General features: G+C 42.4%; 2 protein-coding genes across 4 annotated transcripts in view; one reads left to right on the forward strand and one right to left on the reverse strand.

Moving 5' to 3' along the window:
• The window catches only part of fndc5a (fibronectin type III domain containing 5a), a 45,666-nt gene extending 36,570 nt beyond the window's left edge, over nt 1-9,096 (reverse strand). Inside the window, exons 1-2 of one of the 2 annotated variants that reach the window (XM_085257225.1) lie at nt 8,819-9,096; nt 7,759-8,033 (exon numbers count right to left, since the gene is read on the reverse strand). In XM_085257225.1, coding sequence (XP_085113351.1) covers nt 7,759-7,816 — 58 coding nt within the window. In that variant the 5' untranslated portion in view covers nt 7,817-8,033; nt 8,819-9,096. Of the gene's footprint in view, nt 1-7,758; nt 8,705-8,818 lie in introns of those variants that run through there. The other variant, XR_014889944.1, reaches the window with a different exon arrangement.
• A 2,268-nt stretch (nt 9,097-11,364) lies between these two features.
• On the forward strand, nt 11,365-15,531 carry LOC146551858 (uncharacterized). Of its 2 annotated transcripts, XM_085257131.1 has the most exons (4): nt 11,365-11,552; nt 13,292-13,677; nt 13,766-13,907; nt 14,059-15,531. In XM_085257131.1, exons 2-4 carry the CDS (start codon nt 13,302-13,304, stop codon nt 14,225-14,227), a joined length of 687 nt encoding a protein of 228 aa, XP_085113257.1. In that variant the 5' UTR covers nt 11,365-11,552; nt 13,292-13,301; the 3' UTR covers nt 14,228-15,531. The 2 variants fall into 2 exon arrangements, with proteins under 2 accessions (XP_085113257.1, XP_085113256.1); XM_085257130.1 differs by lacking the exon at nt 11,365-11,552 and having other exon boundaries at nt 12,559-13,907.
• The last annotated feature ends 6,235 nt before the right edge of the window (nt 15,532-21,766 follow it).

A 21,766-nucleotide genomic window follows, 5' to 3' on the forward strand; every position in this document is an offset into this window, starting at 1 on the left:
TGGCACGGCTGCTTTGTTCTCCCACGGGCCCAGGGTCCATATGATTGCGCCAATCTGTCCTCTGATGCCCGTTTCATTTCAGTTTTACACTTCAGACCCAGCAGCAGCCACAGCCGGAGGCACTGTCCACCCTATTCTCATGAACAAGAGCTTTCTTCAAAGCCTTCAGATTTGGCACAAGAATGACTTGGGAGACCCGCTCTGATTTTAGTGGGTCAAGGTTTCACATGTGCAGATCTCAATTATCACAGAAACAAACTAAGAAACACTGCAACAACATTTTATGCTCATTATTCAACGCCGTGTTTCAGGAGCAGAAGGATTGTCACCATATTTCTGAATTTGCTCCCGGCCTAAAGTACTAAATGTCCTCGGGAGTCTTCACAATATGTACAAGTCCAGACAGACATGAGTGGACTTGAAAGGCAAGCAAACACAAGCTGGTAATTCAATAAATTAGATCAAAGCGACGGTGCTGAACAAATACAAATGTGCTCTGAGAGAAACCTCCAAGTAAAATGACATTTGTTTTCCAGCTCCTGCCCTTTGGTCTCACTCCAAATGCTGCCACCTCTAAAAGCTTCAGTGTGTATGCTGTTAACTACAAGGCCATCACTCTATTCATCTGCATCTTGCAAAGCTGCAGGCAAGCTCTCAAAGACGAACTCAAACAGGCTTTTTTGAAGGGAAGAAGAGGGTTAAGGAGGTTACACCATGCTGCAGAAAAGAGCAGCAGCATTGTGGAGTCGATACAAACGCTCTGCCGTGCTGCCACTCTGAAACTGGTTTCTCATCACGCGTCCTCTCATTTGCCTTGTCAGATGACAACATGTGACGGGGCGCAGGAAGGATTAAGAAGGATTATCAGGGGACTATTGACAGTTACAAAATGTAACACAACAGGGGAGGATGGACCTTAATAAATAAATAAATATTGTATTATCTATTATCTCACTTCTGTGCTGGAGAGATACACCAGTTCTGTCAAACCAGGCTTATAAATTAGTTCCGTTTTCATCTTTTATATTCTGTTTCACACAAACTCACACTCTAGAAACAAAAGAATGGAAAGTCACCTCAACTATTTGCCAATAAGAAATTATATGAAGTGCTAATATTGCAGCATACATCACACATAAAGATGGTTTCCATGGAAATTGTAAAAAAAAATAAAAATAAAGAAGATAATATAAAAAAAAGGGATGTGTATAATTCAAACTAAAGCATGACTTCAGCAGCTGCTGATTTCAGCATGGCTATATCCATCTTTCAGAGGCACTGACGTCTCATTACTCAAGCTTTTAAAGTTGTATTGGTGCAAACTAATATCTGAAAACCTAAGACATGTTTGGGAAAATCAGTCGCCCAAGTATTCCTCTTTAGTCGTGTTTGCACGACAGGAAATATATCTGGTTACATGATGCGATCGCTGAACTCGTGAACTTCTGTCAAGTTGGGTTCATGTTCAGTCAGACTGAGCTGGCATTTCTCACGGGTAATGTTGAGAAAAAACTCATTTATTCCAAAGAGGCTGTGATCACTGGGTTTCCCCATTGAAATACAATGTGGATTTAATTTAGCTGCCACTTTGTGAGATGCAGGGTGTGCCTCCTCCCTACACATGCAGGTTTATGGTGAACAGGGGTGGCTTGGCACTGTGTATTCACGCCACTGTTACATGCACTTGCAGCATAATAAGAGATATCCCTGTCAAGCCCCCAAATCTGATGCAAGATGTTTGTAAGAAGAAAGTGCAGCGACTGTATGGAAAAAACAAAACAAAACAAGAACGCAGCTTTAAGAGAAAATGTTCCAACTGTAAACAAGGCTGCAAACAGCGAATAATTGCCAACAGCTAATCATGCTTGTAAAATGGACTAACGAACAAACAGATAATCACAGACAAAATCCACATCCCCTGTGAATCTCACACACAAACACACACCTGCCATCCTTCCCGAAGCCCCGTAATGAGCCTATTCAGAAGGAACAGTGATGATTCAACCCTCCAATCAGGTTCCTGCTGCCCCAGATACCCAGCACGTCTATGGGACACAGATTTGAGTAAAATTGGGGCACAGGGGTTGAATCCACAGGACTGAAGCTACAGAAAACAGCTTCTGATTTTAATTTCTACAAACGTGTTGTTGAACGCGAGAGCCTGACACCACCTCTCTGTTCACGTACAATCACTCACCTAATTTCATGCATGTGACAAAAAGTGCCGTCTTGAAACAATAACATCGGAGCGCTGCAGGTTGTTTTTTCTTTTTTAAATGAATAATGCAGCCCGGTGTCTGCTGAGCAGCCCTTAAAGCATAAACAAGCATTTGTAATTTGAGAAACTGCTACGTGTGATAAATGGCACAGAGAGGCTCTTCCAAAGTCACATCTGTTTTGATTTTGCAGTATTTATGCATTTCTGTGATGGATCGGAAGTCTCATAAATATTCAGAGCGTGAGTTTGACAGTGTGAGAGAGCGCGGGAGATGGGTGGCTTTTACAAACTTTGGCCTCTCTGTGGATGCTAAATGGCTTAGCACCTGACACATAATCTACTGTACTAACAGAGAATGCATCACCTGGCAGGTGGGTGCCATAATTTTCTTGGATCTTTTTGGTTTACAGCTCAAAAAAAAAAAATCTAAATCTTGTTATCTCTTGAAAGATTTCCCTTTTTCATTATTATAAACATCCCTCAAAGACAGAAAAGCGCCTGCAGCTTTTCCATCTCTGTTCACTTTCTTGATTGATTCATTGACTTTTCTTTTTGTTCCTCAAACACAGAACCGTTAGGGAGTGAGCAAAATTGCCTGCAAGGATTTATGGCCTCATTTAGATGAATGTGTTAAGAGAGTCAATTTACATTTTAAATGGAAACATTACCTTTCCTTTCACAGGACCAACCGACTGTTTATGAGTCCCTGTAAACACAGACAACCTTAAAGACGTCACCACGGTGTCAGTTTTACTCCTGCCGACCCACCTCTCTGCTTCGGCACTGGTTTGGCCTGCTTTTCCTGCTGCAGGCGTCTAACTATGTCTAAACTAAGTGGGAGACAAAAGCTTGACTCATGCTGGAGAGGGAATCCAAAAGTGTCACCAAGCATTTTGACTCACTGAGGTTTATAATAGTAAGCCAAACAAATATGAAAAAGTAAAAATAGAGTGTGATGATGTCATAATTTTGAATGATCCTGATCTGTTGGATTTTTATTTATTTATTTATTTTTAGATACATTTAGGAGATGAAAGGATTTAAAGGACGCGGAAAGATTCAACAGTGGTCCTCTGGCCTGAGTCCAGGGACCAGAGGCATAAACCTCTGCAGTAAAACAGTGAGTCACAATCATAAAGCTGTAGGTCCTCTTTAATAATCACAATCCATTAACTGTATATAAAAGATGGAAAGAGCTGCCATTGTGAAGATTTGAGCCAAACATTTTCAACAACAGCATCATCTGAGGTGAATCTTCATGAGCCAGCGAGCATGGCCTGATTTATTCTCCTCTTGTAATTACAAGAATTTACAAATTTAACTTCATGTTCTTTTTAATAAGACTTTATTTATTTGTTGGGCTTAATCATTACTTTTAATATACAAGTGTTGAGAGAGATCACAGAGTGAGGGAGCTGAGGGTTGACCTCGAATCGACTGACAGTCGTTATGTTGCCCCCTGCTGGCCATAAAAAGAATGTAAGTTTTACACGCTGTCTCGCACATGTGCACAAGCTGGATTTGTACCTCTGTCTTCATTCATGAAAGGATGCAAAAATCCTCATTTTTTTAGCATTTGCATAGAAAATCGGCTTTTGTGCCTCACATTTTGAGACACAGAAATGAAAAGAACTATTTTTGTTGTCAGAGAAGTGTTGAAAAGGAAAAAGGATTTTAAATGAACTCAATTTTATAAGATCAGGGGAGAGGGCGCTGACAGATGTTAAAAACTAGCAGAAATCTACGGGAGGTGGCAAAAACTCAAGTTCCTCCAGTGGCCACTTGAGGCCGGCTGCAAAACGGAGTCAGTCTCCCTGTGTTAAACTACCCAACATCAAAGTGTTCAAATCTTTATTTACAGCCTGAAATTAAACTCAGTGTTGGGCTCGATGGATAGTTTCCCCCTTCATGGTAACTTTGAGCTGGTTGAATTTGTTTACGTCCATCTGCATGCTGGAGTCAGGGGCATGGCCACATTGATAGACAGGTGTCCCTGACAGGTGACGGGGAGCTAGAGCCAATCACTGTCTGCTCTCAACTGCGGTGCTGCGTTTGAAAGCATTTTAATGGATTATCTGACTAATATCATGGCTTGCTGTGTGGAGCGGCCCATTCAGGTAATTTGTACTTTTGGTGAGTCAAAGTCTGCTCTTTTATTAGTAGCTTCAAAATGTGGCGTCTAAAACCGGTGGGCGATGTTGATCTTGCATAAACCATTAGATTAAATCCAAAGAGGAAGAACCTGCATACGGCCAATCACACCCTGCCTCAGCTGGCCATTTTTAACCACCGCTGAAACGGGACAGTTTATGTATTTTTCATCTCTTTGTCACTCACTATAAAAACTGTGCGTGAAAGATCTGAGGCACGGGTGTCAAACATAAGACCCGTGGGCCAGAATCGGCTCGGCAAAGACTCCAGTCCAGCCCACTGGACCGCTTTGGAAAATTATGAGGAAGGCATGAATTTTGGTCTTATTTGCTTGTATTTCAGTTTTACAGCTTTCCCTGGTGATAAAGAAGTCCTCATACTACACCACAGTAATCAAGTAAGAGATAAACAATTACGTTTTTCTCTAATTTGACACATTTATTTGTTTCATGTTTAAATCATGCTGACACATTTCTCTTATTTTTGACAGCAGCATTTCTTTCTCATGTAGAAAAATTGAAAACATTGTTAAAATGATTTTATTCTTATTTTAAGGCGACTCAGAAGTGTAGTTAAACTTTGTTACACTGACAGAGATCACAGTGAGCTGTGTGTGGCCCGCCATGTTAAATGAGCTTGACATCTCTAGTTTCAGGTATGTGGCAGTTAATGAGAGGAACAAGGCGATGTGTCTCTAGAGCACGTCAAGAACATCCAGCAGAATCTTACTGGCTGAATTCTGAAGGTGATTTCAGCTCTGTTAGCTCGGTGGTGGATGCCTCATCCCAGCGTCAGCTATCCTCCACCTCACTGCATGCCCGGTTGGATAAATGGTGCGTTTAAAATTGCTGATGAAAATCTCAGATCTGCTCTGAACTGCTGTGATGAAGCACCCACAACAGGTGTAAGCATAAACAAACACTTGATAACATTTGGAATTGCATAATTGTCTCTCTTTGAATGAGGTATTTATAGGGTTAATAAAGGCTTTTTAACAGAGTAAGGTTCTGCTGAAGTCCTTCCATCCATTTTCTTTACTGCTCATCCATTGTGAAGTTGTGACAGAGGGACTGGAGCCTATTTCACATGTCACAGGATGAGAGACTACAGAGCCTCAGTCTATTCGAGGACTAACACAGAGAGAAACACACCTATGATCAAATGTCTGTCCAGCACATGTTTGACTAATAATTGTATCCAACAGTCATAGCTGTTTCACAAGAGAAACAACAAACAGGGATGGAGCGATTCTGGCTGATATTTAGATTTTATTTTCCTTTCATCCACTATTTCTGCCAAAGAAACAATAAAAGTCTACATTAAAATAATAATAATATTAATAATAATCACTGAACCGTTTGAAGGGTTTAGGCTCTTTGTCGCATCATCGTTCAGCATCTAGCACAAAACTGATGCAACCCAACAGATCAACACTGGCTGCTGATATCAGTCCAGACTGACTGATATCAGCCAATGCAGACGTTCATCCAATATAAATGCAAAGAAACAAACTCATAAAACAAAGCAGTTAAAGCTGCAATCAGCATCATTTCTGCACACTGATGGGAAAAAAAGTTCCTTATTGCACCTTTAAAGGTGCTGCTGCTTCCATCTTAAGTGCTGCTGTTATTCTCCATCCTTCTACACCAGTTTTAAACCAATGGTGGCATTTTCTACTTTAATGCAACTATAGAAAAAGTCACTTTTTGTTTTTCAAGCATAATATTGTTTACAAGGTATCCATTTATTTATTCATGCATTTTGAAACAGGCATTAAGATAGTGGTTTTATAATAATAATAATAATAATAATAATAATAATGGATTGCATTTATATAGCGCTTTTCGGGGCCCTCAAAGTGCTTTACAATTCCACTATTCATTCACTCTCACATTCACACACTGGTGGAGGCAGCTACAGTTGTAGCCACAGCCACCCTGGGGCAGACTGACAGAAGCGAGGCTGCCATATCGCGCCATCGGCCCCTCTGGCCAACACCAGTAGGCGGTAGGTGAAGTGTCTTGCCCAAGGACACAACAACCGAGACTGTCCGAGCCGGGGCTCGAATCGGCAACCTTCCGGTTACAAGACGAACTGCCAACTCTTGAGCCACGATCTTTGATCCCTGCTTGTCTCACACAGCTTTAACCATCATGCATTCCCCCCCGTGGTCAGTTTAAGCAAGCAAACTAACCTGACATACTTGTCTTTGGACTGCAGGAGGAAACCCACTTGTAAAAGCCCACCAGGCACACGGACACCAAAGACTTGGGAGGGTTTGCAAGCATGAAATGGTTTGTTTTAGTTGCCAAGAAATAAAGAAGAAACTCTACAAATGTGCACATTGTTGACAATACAGAGGTCTAAGAGGCACATTTGTGTAGTCTGTGCCTGCAGGGACCTAAACTGACTTTTACTGTACATCTATTTCTGGAAGTTTAGGAGACAAAAACACACACGACTGAGGGTGTGTGTGTGTGTGTGTGTGTGTGTGTGTGTGTGCAGAGACAGGAGCAGGATAGTGATGTATCGTGAGTGGAAAGGCTATGGAGTGGGAGTGTGCTGAGTGAACTAAAGGTGCACTTTGATGGCAGGAGTGTAGTGTGGCACTTCATCACAGAGAGCGGTCAAGTGTGTGTAGTTTGAGATCTAAAAAGCCTGTTTTAGAGATGTGCACACACACAGGGTGAGCTGGATACTTCCACAGCCCTGGCAGTCCAATCATGTATTTATAGTGGCCAGTGGCTGTCGACTACAGCCAGACTTAGAGGGAAGTGTCTGTAATGAGCAGTGGAGTCAACAAACGTCCCTACATATGTCTAATTTTCACACTGGGATAGTTTGCCTGTGTGTGGACATGCAGCAGTTTATAGTACTGACCTGAAATGAGATTCAAAGGTCAGCTTGGATCACATCAATCACACACACACACACCCACGTACACACAGACACCGAGACACACACACACACACACACACACACACACACACACACACACACACACACACACACACACACACACACACACACACACAGTAGCATAGTTTAGCCCCACTGTGTCTGGTGATGTGGATCCCTCACCACCACTAACTGTAGCATGTTTAATTAGACGACCGCACAGAAATGCATGTATTGTCTTACAAACACAGCGTTTCCCCACAAACACACCAGACTACGCAGCGTCTCACAATAGCAACACCACCACCAACAACACTGAATTAAATCTGAAGCCCAGCACCAGCAGCATTTCTCTCACACAGATGCCGATAGAGGAATTATTCCATGGTTCGTTTAGTTGGAAGAAAATAGAGATAAAAGCCACTCTGGAAGGTGCTGCTGCGCTCAAATTCGCGGAACATCTTTGTAATTGCACACAATCGTAAACTTACCCGCTGTGACCAGAGAGACGCCGAGACAGCTCAGGACGAGCAGGAAAATTCTCTCCATGTTTCTAACGCCAAGAGGACGCGCGGTCCCATGCACTCTGGCCAGGGGAGCCGTGTTAACCGCCGCGTTGTGCTGCTTGGCATTCACGTCAGTTCGTGCGTGTCATCTCGACTGGAAAGGCGACAAAGGCGCTCTGTCCGCGGGCTTTTCAGCACCTCGGACAGCGCTTCGGCAACACCTCCGCTCACTCGGCACCCTCCAACCTCAGACCAGCAACCTGCAAACAGCAGGTGAGCTTCATCATCGATGCGTCGTCGATCCTCCAACTGTGCTCCCAAATCCTCTCAGATCTGCTTCTGCTGCTGCTGGTGGTGGTGGTGCTCAGCACCGCTCAGCTGCTGCAGACACAGTGAAACGTGCTGGCTTTGTATATGAGCGCCTGGACTGTCCCTGCCCGCCACACTGACTCCAGCGAGAGAGAGCGAGGCTGCAAACCCCCCCAAGGACCCCCCCGGCTGCGACAATAACAGCGAAAAAGTCAAGAAATATCCAAAAACTACAGTTCAGCTTTGATGTTTTTCTGTAACACTCACTCACCGCTTCTCCTCCTTATGACATTAAAAATAATAAACACCCGCCTTCTTCCACCCCTAGTAACCCACCCTCCACGCCTCAGAGCCCAGCAGCAACACCACGCTTTAAAGACCGACTTCTCCCAGGCCTCCGAGAGCGAGCACAGCTGATCGACTTGTCACCAAAAGCCTCTCCTCTCTCTCATCCACAGCTTCAGTTGCCCACTCCTGTACTGTGAATTACTGCTGCCCACTCATCGATTAAATATGCATCCACTGGCCCACGCAAACAGTTGCAAAGACAAAGTCTCAGCGGAGCCGCTTTGAATCCTTTCCCCACCACTTCAAAAACAAACACGTGCCTCTCGACTTTACCACTGAGTTGACATCCTCACCACCATTACCTCCGCCACCGCCTCCACTCCCTCCCGTATTCGGCTCACGTTGTTTCAAAGCGAGCAGAGAAGTGGAAAAAAGTCTGCATAATTACCTCAGATGTTTTCCCCTGCAGCGCGATGTGGACTTGAAGCTTTCCGGGATGTTAGTTTGCGTGCGTGGAGGGGAGGGGAGTGTCAGTCCCGAGTCAGGAGACCGGCACTGTCCCCTAGCTGTGTCCCCAAGAAATGTTTTCTTTACCCCGCTGTGCACCTCGATTCATAGCCCGCTTCCTCTGACGTGCTTCACAGCAACACTGCTGCTGGTGGTGGTGGAGGTGGAGGGGTTATTGTGCTGCTTTTTATGCATGCTTCACTCCTGTAGGCTACTGCTCTCCCCCTCCATCTAATATGTGAGTGAGGGAGAGGAAGAGAGTTTGTAAGGAGACAGGGGAAATATAGGCTCCATCCTCACCAGCATAATGTATCTGCACAGCATGTGGTGGAAGAGGTATTCACATTTCTCAAATACACCGAAAACACTCCAGAGCAAGTAGAAGTACTGCGTTAAACGTGCTACTAAAACTGCTCTTTAATATATGAAAGCTCACAAGTATCAATCAAATCATTCCTCCTGTTTGGCTGTCAGCAGCGACTCTGCTTTTGGTTTTGGTTAACTCTCATCACCTTCAAGCTTTCAGATTTGACCATGCACATCAAGAAATTATCCTCAGGTCAAGACAAAAAAACAGAAAAGAAAGACAGCCTTACGACAGATGCATCCGTCATGTTTGGAACTGAAGAAAACAATGACACTCTGCTAACAGCATAAGTATTAGAAGTGGTATTAATTGTGCCATGTAGAGCTTGGTAGTGGGTCCATGCAGAGCACCACCCCTGACACCCTGATGTTTTTCCTTTTCAGTCTGAATGTGTTGCATTTGCATTGCTTTCATGCAAAAGTGGCGTTTTAAGGAAAAAAAAAGGTATAAATCTACTTTAACTGCAGACAGATGCAGCTAACAGCTTGTGAACACAGCATGTTCTCATTTAACGGTTTAGAAGTCAGATTTTTTTCCCCTCAGAAGCTGGTGGAGACTTTCCCTCAGTATTGTTGCTGGTGACAATATTCAGAGTAAAAATATTAATTATGCAGAACTATAGATGGTGTAAAAGACCGATGTAGCTTCTGGGCCTAAAAGTGAAGCCGGCGTTTTAAAGCCGCATTCTTTTTAAAGGACACCTGTGACAGCAAAAAGACTTCTGGTCCTCTAAAAATCTTAGTGAAAATGACCCTCAGCCCTGACCTCTGTAAACACTTTCCTAATGAGTTTATGGTCTTAGTCACTTATTTCTGACCACCTCCTCCTCAGCACCTCCTTCAGCTCTTCTGGGGAGACACTGTGACATCCCTAAACCGCGTCTGACCTGGGACCTCCTCCAACTGGATGAGCCTGAAGCACTTCTGTGGGTCATAATGAATGTTCCCATCTTCTGGCAAAGGTACATCACTGGGAACTAATTGTTTCATGGCTCTCACAATATCACATTTCCATTTATTATAAGGGCTAAAAATAGTAACCTACCCATTATGCATGCATAGAAAAATAATCTTGAACTTTTTCTCTTTGCTTGCAAATTAATTACACTTTATTTTTTCATATATTATGGTTGCCATCAATATCTGGATGCTCCCATACCAATCATTCTGCTAAAGTAAGCAGTAATGAAAGCTGTCATTTCTCCTCTAATGCAGAGATATAAGGTGGCAGCAAACAGAAATGGGCTTCAGCTTTTCACAACCTCCGGAACCAGTTTTGGACATGCTCCAGTCCTCCCATTTGGAGGTCAGAAAATTAACCACTCTGCACTGACAGCTTCTGATCGATCAAAATTAACAGAGCAACATTTTGCTCTAACAGTTTTTCATCAGACTCACTCAGATTAAGACACTGTTGTGGCAAATATGTCACATGACCTGAAATGGTTTATTTGGCAAGCAGCAGCAGAGGGGAAACAAAGCAGGTCAGGTGGTTTTGTGCTTATTCTTCTCATTTCTAGAAGATAAAATATCACCAAAGTTACATGTGTTCAGTTGTTTTAATTGTGAAAAAGTTGGTAAGATTCAAAAAGGCCACTGGCTGTAAGTTTGGGGTTTACAGAGACATGCTCAGGCCACTGAATTGGGGTCAAACTGAAGCGTGAAAGGATCCCTCAGGGCACAGACATGTCCTGACTGAAAGAGGACTCGGAGAAAGGAAGACACACTATGACCCAGAAGCACAAATTGGATGACAGGTGAATTTTTCCACCTGGACACAGTACTATTTATAAAGTATTATAGCCCAGCAAACATAGCTAAAGCAACAACGTTACCTCCTGCTTTACGAAGGCAAAAACTGAACCACTTATGGATGGATGTACATGTCCATCAAGTCTAACAAGGTCATCCAGGTGATGCCAAAGACAGACTTTTATTTTGAAACAATTTTTCAAACAAACAAAGGTTCAGCTGACTGCTACTTGGTGCTGAAATGTTTTCTGGGATGTTTCTGTGTTAAAGTGATTTCTAACCCAATTTAAGTTGTTTTTTTGCGTGTAGTTGTTTGTTCTTTGTGTTTACTCACCCCATGTCCTTTTTCAGGTCCAGCCCACCGTCTGATTACCTGCTCTGTCCTAATCTGCTCCACCTGTGTCCAATTGCTGGGTGGAGCCTCTCTCTGTTGAGAATCTTGGTTTTTGCCACTACTTGCAAAATTGGCCTGAACTCTGCTTTACCTGAAGTTTGAGTAAAGTTTGCCGGCTTTCACTTGAGGCCTGTCCTGTGAAACAGGATTTTATCTTATCCAGGTAACTCCAGGTTTAATCCCGGGTTTTCAGTACTACAGAGGTGGATCACTTCTTGCTGGGGTAGATGACCGCAAATGTTCCAGGTTGGAGGTCAACAGGTTTAAAACCACCACCTGTTGATGGATCAGCCAGTCATTGTTGGAAGCATGTGAAGTCTTTGTTTTTTTCCCAAATGAGCCACAACTCTCTTCCCTGAGTTTTCCCCCTCACATTGGCTGCAAACCTTTTTTTTTTCCAAAACAGTTTTATTGTTCAGTAAGCATTAATATATCCCTTAACATCATCTTTGATGCATGTTTTTCTACATGATCACTGTTGCTTTTTCTCCCTGAAAACCCCAATTAATTGCACAATATAATTTAAAGCAATAAATTGCAAAATAAATACAATAAAATGAAAAAAAAGTCAACTGTAGCAAAAATGATCCAGAAGGCGTCAGAAGGTTCAATAAGAACTAAATTTTCAAATAATGTAAATTTTCTGCTAATTATTTGGTGGTTAAGACTGTAAAACAGGTCACCTGTTTATACCATAATGATAGGACACCTCAGTAGTAGCACAGGGGCCCGTTCTTTGTACGTCGCTCACTACATCCAAGATCAAACCATCGCGCTAACCGTGAGCTCGCTAATCCGGTTCTCCGAACACACCTGCTGTTGACGATTAGTACAGCTGGACGCAGTAATGTGACATCACTGGGTGTCCTAAAAGGGGCTACGCATCGATAGTAGAAACATTGATCGGCAACCCTTTGATTGGTCGGCGAAAATGTCGACGGAGCGCGCTCGGCTCGGTATTTTTCGGCAGCAGAGCAAGAACTCTTGAGTGAGGGATTTCAGGAGTTTCAGAGTTTAATCAGAACGCAAGGGAACACTGCAAAGGCTGCAAAAGCAAGGAGCGAGGGCTGGCAGGAAGTTGCTGACAAATTAAACTAGTAAGTAATTTAATAATAACAATAATAATGGAGTGGATTGATATAGCGCTTTTCAAGGCACCCAAAGCGCTTTACAATGCCACTATTCATTCACTCTCACATTCACACACTGGTGGAGGCAGCTACGGTTGTAGCCACAGCTGCCCTGGGGCAGACTGACAGAAGCCAGGCTGCCATATTGCGCCATCGGCCCCTCTGGCCAACACCAGTAGGCGGTAGGGTAGATTTATTATATTACACTATATTATCCAATATTATATTACATTATATTATAGGGGAGAGTGAGGTAAGATGAGCCAGTGGGTAAGTTGAACCACCCCTTGTATCTAGGTAACTGTGTACATGTTTTGTCATGTGACCATAAATCCAGGAAGCACTCATCATTTCCATCCTGCTATATTAAAGAGGAGCACATTGGAGAAGGGGTAAGTCTGTATTACACAAAAAAATGTTTTTTGCTTGTCAAAGTAAAATTTCTGCCTATCAGGTAAATTGACTGTAATATTAAAACAAATGTATCTGTGTCTAAGATGATATATTATACATGTTGGTGGGTTTCTAAAATATAATATCATCTGAAGAAGTTTTCTAAAGATTAGCCTAAATTGCTAAGCTAGCCCGTTTTTTTCAAAATGGTGGCTATGGGGCAAAGTGAGCCAAAGGCTATGGGGTAAATTGATCCAATGGTTCAACCTACCCCACCATAAGGCACTGAAATTTATTTAAGGCTCTGACTTATTAAATAGTATTTTAGTTCAGTATACTGAACCCTTTTGTTGTATTTGTCATATGTTAACTATTATAGAAAAGATATCATGCCAAGGACCTACAGACGGAAGACCAGCTGGGGCTCAACACCCCTGGAGGAGATTGAAAGGGCAGCGAGTGAAGTCAAGGGAGGAAAGTCCATAAGATCAGTGGCTAAAGAAAGACAAATTGACAGGTCAACACTCAGGAGATATATTAAAAAGAGGGACACACAGGAGGTCAAATCGGTTGGCTATAGTGGAACAGCTTCAGCAAAGAGAGTCTTCTCTGAGGAGGTGGAGAAGGAGCTATCAGAGCATATCAAGAAGCTTGCAGAGCAGTTCCATGGCATTTCCCCAAAGAAATGCCGTGAACTGGCATTAGAATTGGCAGGCAGAAACAACATTCCTACTCCCAGCAACTGGACAGAGAAAGGTTTAGCCGGTAGGAAGTGCAAGAAACAACATTTCAGTAGGTTGGCACAGACTAATGTATTTTGTGTAGTTTATTACTTTACCATTACATTTTTTAGGTAAAGAATGGTTCAAGAATTTTTTGACACGCCACCATCTCTCTTTCCGTATGCCTGAGGCAACATCTTTGGGAAGAGCTACAGCCTTCAATAAGACTACAGTTGGGGAGTTCTTTGACAATCTGGCTAAAGTGATCGACAGGTAACAGAAGTTATCTAATTGAAAACATTAATAACTATTTATGACAACTACAAACAACAGTTAAGTGAATAAATATGCGTACTCTCAGCTAACATTTTTTGCATTACTTAAAAATTTAACTAATCATCATTGCTCTTTTTTTGTTTGACAGGTATAAATTCCCCCCAAACATGATTTTTAATGTTGACGAAACAGGTGTAACAACAGTACAGACACCAAAGCAGGTAGTGGCAGAAAAAGGAAAAAAACAAGTGGGCTCCGATGAGGTCCAACCCAGGCAAAACTGCCAGCATATACCAAATTGCTGGTTGTGTGAATGATGCTTTCATGTCAGCAATGACACCACGAAATATCTCCTCGGGATTTAGAGCCACTGGGATTTTCCCTTACAACAGAGATATCTTCTCTGATGCAGAGTTTGAGCCATCCATGGTGTCAGACAGGCCCAACCTGGAGCAGCAGCCTGCCGCTGAAGGTGTTGCACCTGTGGTTTCAGCCTCTCTTTCTGCTGAGCTACCTTCACCAGACCCTGTACATGCATGTGGTTCACGAAGTGACCCCAACCATGCTCGATATGTGTCTCCCACTGATATTCTACCCTTCCCCAAAAGTCAGCAGCCCAGGAAACAAACAAATCGAAAGCGTGTGAAGACACGAATCCTGACTGATACACCTGAAAAGCAGGCAATTGAGAGAGCCCATGAAGAAAGGACAAATAAACTGAAAGGCAAAAAAGAAATAATCCACAAAAAGCAAGGAATGTGGAAGAGGAAACAAACCCAGACAAAAATTGCAGTGGAAAGCAGCTCTGAGGAGAGTGATGTTCCCATCCCATTTGAAGACACTTCTGAGTATGAGAGTTCCAGCGATGAAAGAAGTGAACCAGATGTCTCAGACCTGGTAGTTGGTGACTTTGTCATCGTAAGATTTGCATCCAAATCCAGGAGCCACCTTTACATTGGCCTGGTTGACAGCTTTGCAGACAACGAAGTGAGTGCCAGATTTCTCAGAAGAATCCGAGGGATCACTAGCAGTAAGAAACCCACGTTTGTGTTCAAGGAAAATGATGAGGCATCTTTCCCACGCAAGGATGTGCTGAAGAAGCTACCTCAACCTCAACAGGCTGGAGGAACTGCAAGGAGGGAGCAACAGTTCATATTCCCCTGCAACCTTGATCATTGGAATATTGAATAGTTCTTTTGAATAAATGGTTTTGAACTGGTGGTTTGTTTAGAAACCACCAGTTTCCAGGTTTGTTCTCACAGGTTTACAACTGTTAAAATGGTTTGTTTTCACAATATGATCAGTTTTACATTTTAAAAACTACATGGTCAGTTTGCCCCAAGATGGCTCAGTTTACCCACTGACTAGGTTCAATTTACCCCTAATCTGGGGCAAGTTGAGCCAAAGGAGCATTTTTTTTTAATAGGTCATTATTTTGGGCAGCGTCATCAGACATAGATTCTGATCATTACATTTGAAAGGAGACATCCTGAAATAAAGGAATATGTTATCATTCTATTTCTGTGTTATTTTTTTCTCACATCCAGGGCAACATGAGTAAAAAGTGGCTCATCTTACCTCACTCTCCCCTAATATGTTATATTATATCCCCTTTCACATTAGAGCCACAACAGGACCCACTAGAACATGGGAACAGGTAAAAGTGAAATATAAGAATATTCTACACAATGGTAATATTTATCACTTATATTGCTTTTAGTCTCTTGGAAAGAGACCCTGGAATAATCTGTTTGTTTATAACAGCAACCAAGAAAAGGGCAGAGCAAAAAAAGACAGGTGGTGGTCCTGCACCCCCTCGTCAACAAGTTGGTTAAGTGAATAATACCCTCACGGGAAAATCGATATCTCTCTATGAGCACACTGTCGCGCTGAGCTAAAGGATCCTGTCTGTCCCGCAATATACGCTGAGTTCTGAGGACTCTCCTTATCAATCTTGCACCTTCCGCAATGGGTGGCTCGCGTATACGGACAGGACATGGCTGCGACAGGCTTCCCAAATCCACCTTCGCTTTTATAGCCGTGGTCTCTCATCTTGATTACACGAAGTAATTTACAATTGCTACTCTGAAATATGAATTACATCTGTAATAATCACATACATGTGATAGAATGTTAATAGTACATTTCCCTTTTTTAGGAAATGACCTGTATGTATCTGTGTGAAATCAATAAATGGATCAGGTGCTGCATTATCTTCAGTTACATTGATGTTATTTATTTATGGTGAAACAGTGGTGGAATATCGCTGTTGCTTTCGTATAAATGAAGCGGACATACCTGCGTGGCCGCGATCTAATCCTGTTTACATAAAGTAAACCTGTTGCTATGACAGAAAGTCCCGGATGAGCTTCGGGGAACCGAACGATCCAAGATCACGCGAAATCGTCAACAATCAAATCCAGCTAACTTACTTAGCGAGGTACGAAGAACGGGCCCCAGGCCTCAGGTGTCCAGAGTCATGTCTTTGATGCACTTCGTTGTGTAATAATACTGGATGGTTATATAAGCCTGCAAGCATGTGAAATGCACACAAACATGACTTTCTGGCTGATGACAGAAAATGTGCTGCTTAATGGAGCACACATAACCCACACACAGCTAAGGCAAACTGACTTAATGAATCTGAAGGCCAGGCAGCACGTTGACTGTACTGTCAACAGTTTCCACAACCCCGGGAACTCCCAGGGATCTCTGAAAGTCTTGGCCCAACAAACCATTAATAGTCTTTATATTCAGCACTCAGCAAACACACAAAGGACTCAGCCCAGGCGGGTAATTTGCTCCTGGAAATTGGCCTCGACATTAAACGCAGATCAAGCAGAAAATCAGCAATAAATCTGACGTCTTTATGGACATTGTAGTTCATCTTTGCTACCGTGAGCTTCAGCCCAGTGGAGGGAGACGTTGTTTATCTGTGTGTGCGTGTTTGTGTTTGGTCAGGGGGAAAGGATTTGCTTGGTCTCTGTAATCATTTTTCAAAATGGAGAGCAGGGGGCATGAAGTGGAACGCTGGTATGAAGTTATAGAGGTTATGCACAGCTTATCCAGCTCTTTGATGTGTCCCATCCCCCAACGCTGATTTTACGATGGTCAGTGCCTAACGCGAGTCTCCTGCTTATATAAGAATAAAAATAATGGTCTCAAACAAGTTAGCTAGACTTTACTGACAGTGATGTAAAGTATTTCAAATGACCCAAAGATTCAAGCGATAAAGAGATTAGAGCAAAACTTTGTACCTACATATATAATTAAGAATAGAATAGAAGATCCAGATGCAAGAGGCTCTTTAAAGCAGGCACAGGTGAAGTAAATGGTTTGTAATCATGAATAAAACTCACCAAGAGTTATCAAAGGTTCCTGGCGGTTGGGGTCTTGGGACTAAAAGCAGTGTTTTTTCCTGAAGTTAGTGAGAACTTTGTGACTGCAAAGGTAACTGCAAAGCGTGTGAAGAGGTTTAGTGATTCGTCCCAACGGACACATTAATTATGCAGCGGGTAATGATTGGGCCGAAGGACTGCAACATGGCACTTTCCCTGTTTTATCGACCACTCAAAGCTCGAGGAACATTATTTACTTCAAAATCAGTACCAGTGACCCAACAAGCATGCAGGTTCATCACCCTAACTCCGCCCTGAAGGCCACTACCCTGCAGGGGCCTCTTTACTCTTCAGGCTGGTGTTTTATGGGGACAATTTAATGAAGGTGTCAGCTGAGGACCTGTTAGGTGGCAGTTTTTGTAATCTAGAGACTCTGTTCAGTGCCATAATATCCCAGTAATGGACTTTGCCCTCAGACTGCAGGCTTACTTGTGAGATTTTCCAAAAGCAGCAAGGGAGGCAGGGTGAGGGTGGGATTATTTCAGGGATATTTCTGAGCACCTGATGGACAGGTTGAGAGATGAGGTCAGGCTGGAGTCTCTGTGGATGATGATGTCTGCAGATGACACTGGGATCTGTAATGGGTGGAGAACAAGTTTCATGGATGTAGGGATGGAGGCTATGCAGACAGTGGGTGTGACAGAGGAGGATACCTGGTGTGTGGTAGGGTGACACCAGACAATAAAGCACCAGGGCTTCCAAATTTTATTTCAGTTAACCATCCATGGACAGGTGTCCATGTTGCTTAAAATGCTGAGTTGAGTTGTTGTATATTTTGAGCCTATAGTTTAACCCAGTGAGGCCGGGTAAACTTGAAACAAAACATACGAGTATGGCAACAATGATCCACGAGAGAATAACTCTGAGAGAGAAAAGTCATAACAGGAAGACGTACAGAAACTAAAACAGCGACAATAAAGAAATATGTGCAAAAAATAAACAGTTGTAAAAACAGATGATCTGTGCAGGTGAGCAAGAAAACGGAAAAGATCTGAGAAAATGCAGCAATGTAATACATCAACAAAAAGGACAGAGTACTTCATGTGGTACAGAAGAAAGTTATGAGAGTGAGAAAAAAGTTGGATTAGTATGAACCAACAAAAAAATGATAACACTAAACAGCACAACATTTTGTTTAGTTGATAGTGTCGCTGTGGTGACAATATATAAAGTATAAAATCTACTCTATTCAGATATTCTTTGAAATTATACTTGTGCATGTCAGGGGAAAAGGTTATTTCCATAAAGACATATACCTGTGACAGGGTAAACGTTTTAAAAGAAAATTGTATCTTTATTTGGAATGGACAGGAAAAATCCATCAACATATGAATGACATGAAAACAGAGTCTTTCCAGGCTTTTAGAGTCCAGGAGAGCAAATGACAAACACAGTGATCGGCATATTATCCTCTAATGGAGAACTGCCTGATAAATAAAGTTCTACAAACTTCACATGTTCTCCAGAAGGGGACTCACATTACATAAAGGTAGAACACATTATATGGAACTATAAACATGAACTCGGGGTTGCCTGTGCTGCTGTCATGGAGGAAAAAAAAGTAGAAAAAAAAGTAAATAACCCCCTTTGTCTCAGTGTCTATTTACAATTTGCTATTTACAAGTGAAGACTAATTTACACACTATATACAAGCTCGGTAAGGCACGAGAATCACAAGCACGAATGTCACAGCAGCAGACCAGGGTCAGGTCTGCTGCTGCTGTCAGTGGCTGCCCCGGCACAACTGCTGGTGAGGGATTTTGAAAAGAGCCACATGATCAGGGACCAATCAGCCGCCGCCAGCTCTCCAATCGGGAAGGACCTGTGGAGTCTTAAAGACAGAGCACAACAAAAGTACACAGCTGGCCCAGGGCCGTAACAACCAACTTAATCTCACTCCTACGTTCCAGAAAAGGGACCAGACCCATGTATAGAACCTTAAAACCTGGAGGTATTTGAGCGTTAAAAACTGCGCTTAAGAAGGCCTGGACCAGAAATCTTTTAACCTGGGACGATCCCAAAAGACATGGAAATGATTAACAAGAGTCGAGCCGCATTGTCTCCAGCATGACATATGAGCACCTTTTATCTCTCCTGATATGGCGTCTTGAAGTATCTAATAATATTTTTCCAGCCATGTTCTCTCCAGCTCATAGAGCTGGATGTGGACCAAATATTTCCCCACTCCCCCACAGAAATACCAATCCCAGATTCCCTTTCCCATTTATCTTTAACATATAAAGTGTTATCCTCACTGGCACTAGAGAGAGCTTTGTATAGTTTGGAAATGGATTTAGCAGGGGTCATGGTTGGAGCATTTTTCAGGATGTGGGAAAAATGTGATTTAGCATCTGTAGTCAGTCAATTTGCACTCATGATCAATATATGATCTCAGCTGTAGGTATCTGTGAAAGTTGTATTGTATCAGGTTGTGTTTGTCTCGCAAGGTCTCAAAGCTGAGCACAATGTTTCTATGAGTAAGAGAGAGGAATGTTTTAAGGCCATAAGTTATCCATGATTTAAAGTTAGAGTCATGCCTGTTTGGAATCAAACCTGAGTCAAAAGCAACTCTTAACATTTTGTATATCCCACAAATGTTGATTACCTTCTGCCAAACTTGAAGAGTGTGGGTTAACCAAGGGTTCCCTTATCTGCCATATTAGAGCAGAGTGCACACACTTGGGATCATAGCTGAAAAGAATCTAATTAAGACAAGGGACTATCAAAATAAAACAGGAAGTAACTAATACGCACAGTGAGACCCAGACTGATACACATGAACTTCACACGGTGACTGAAGAAAACATATGGAGACAAGACTGTTGGTGAAAAATATAAAACTGAAAACTGCCATTGTCATCTTCAGCTGATATTTATTAAATTTTTTGGGTTTTTTTTGGTTGTTGTTGTTTTAAAAAACTATAAATAACCAGAATAAAAAAATACCATTATTTCATGAATGATAAGCATAATCATTTCTGCTACAATTTAGCATCATCATTAGCTTTAAAATCTTTCCACTCCTCAGTAAACATCAATGTAACGTCTCCCAGGGTTCTTACAATTTAACACATATAGAAAGAATATCATTATTTATCAATTTAAAATGTTATTTACAGAAAATGATAAAGTTTCAACACAAAGAGATAAAAATAAATGCAATGATGTAACTATTTGAATGATTTTAGTTTTACGTCTCCGCCTGAGACACTTTTGATTGGAAGGAAATTTTACAGCTTCAGATATCCGACCCTGGAATGCCAACAAGACCGTGAAAGAGGAGCTGGAGCGAATGGCTGAGATTGACAAAATCTTGGATGTCTTGGTGTCAGCAAGTTATTTTAATCCATTACTTCTATAATTGTCCATTCATTAAGTTTTGAGTTAATATTAAATGTGCAATCCTGAGTATTCTGCACACCAGGAGCATTAGTCAACGGATGTTTGAGACAATTCATACATTTGAAATTGCTGAGGCATGAAACTCAGTGATTATCACTGGAAGTCATGAAGTAAGAACTCCATCTGACCCGGCATTACGGCCGTGGAGGATTATTAAAAAAAGGCAAAACAGTTGCTAAAATCCACACCCTGATTTAGCATTTCTTTTCTTAAACACAGAATAAAACAGCAACTGCAGGACACCGCGCCATGAATATTTTACACGCACCAATATTTTCTGACACGACACTGGAGCTTACCGTGACTTTCCTGTCTTTCAATATGATTTTGGATTATGAGCTCTGGCAGGTCGCTCAGAGGTGCAGACCAGGACCAGGAGGGGATTTTTTAGAGATTGGTGTGGGGTGGGAGCAGGGAAAGAGGGGGCAGGAAGTGAGGGACTGCAGTCTTTGTTCCTGTTTCAGCCTGATAGGATTGGGACTTTAGCCCAAGGAGAGGAGATACAAACACTGAGCTGTGACAGCAGGGGAAGGTACGATTTAACTCCAAGAGGGAAATAATTCCAACATGGAATAGGCTTAAAAAAAAGCTTCTACCTTTCCTGACCCCTCTTTTGTCTTAGTTTGAAAAGTGGTGATTGGCACGCGCTGTCTGGGGAGACGAATGCATCGGTTCTGCTGCCACGTGGAGCGGCTGCAGCTGTAGCTGATTGACTTCCTGCTCATAATCCCATTACGCTGCTGTAGATTCACAGTTCATCAGTAGCTTTGTGTGAAGACATGCTCCCGTCTGAAAACGAGGTAAATCTGAACTGACAGCGGCTGACTGTCAACTCAAAGCTTCTTATGGTAGAACGCAGCCGATGAAGCTTTTAAAGTGACCGAAAATTTAACTAAATTAATTTCAACGGTCGAGGAAAGAAAAGCCACATCTGACGGGCAAAGAAATAAAGTGTCTCCTGAAGCAAATTACTTGTTTGTTGGCTTAGTGAGTCTATTAACTGAAAGCCAATTTATCAGTCAACATGCTTTGTTGAGCTGTGGGAATGCACGTTGG

The sequence above is a fragment of the Mchenga conophoros genome, linkage group LG19 (assembly GCF_057382185.1).
Source record: "Mchenga conophoros isolate Kocher_MC1m ecotype Shallow Benthic linkage group LG19, M_conophoros_male_GT1.1, whole genome shotgun sequence".
Lineage (NCBI taxonomy): Eukaryota > Metazoa > Chordata > Actinopteri > Cichliformes > Cichlidae > Mchenga > Mchenga conophoros.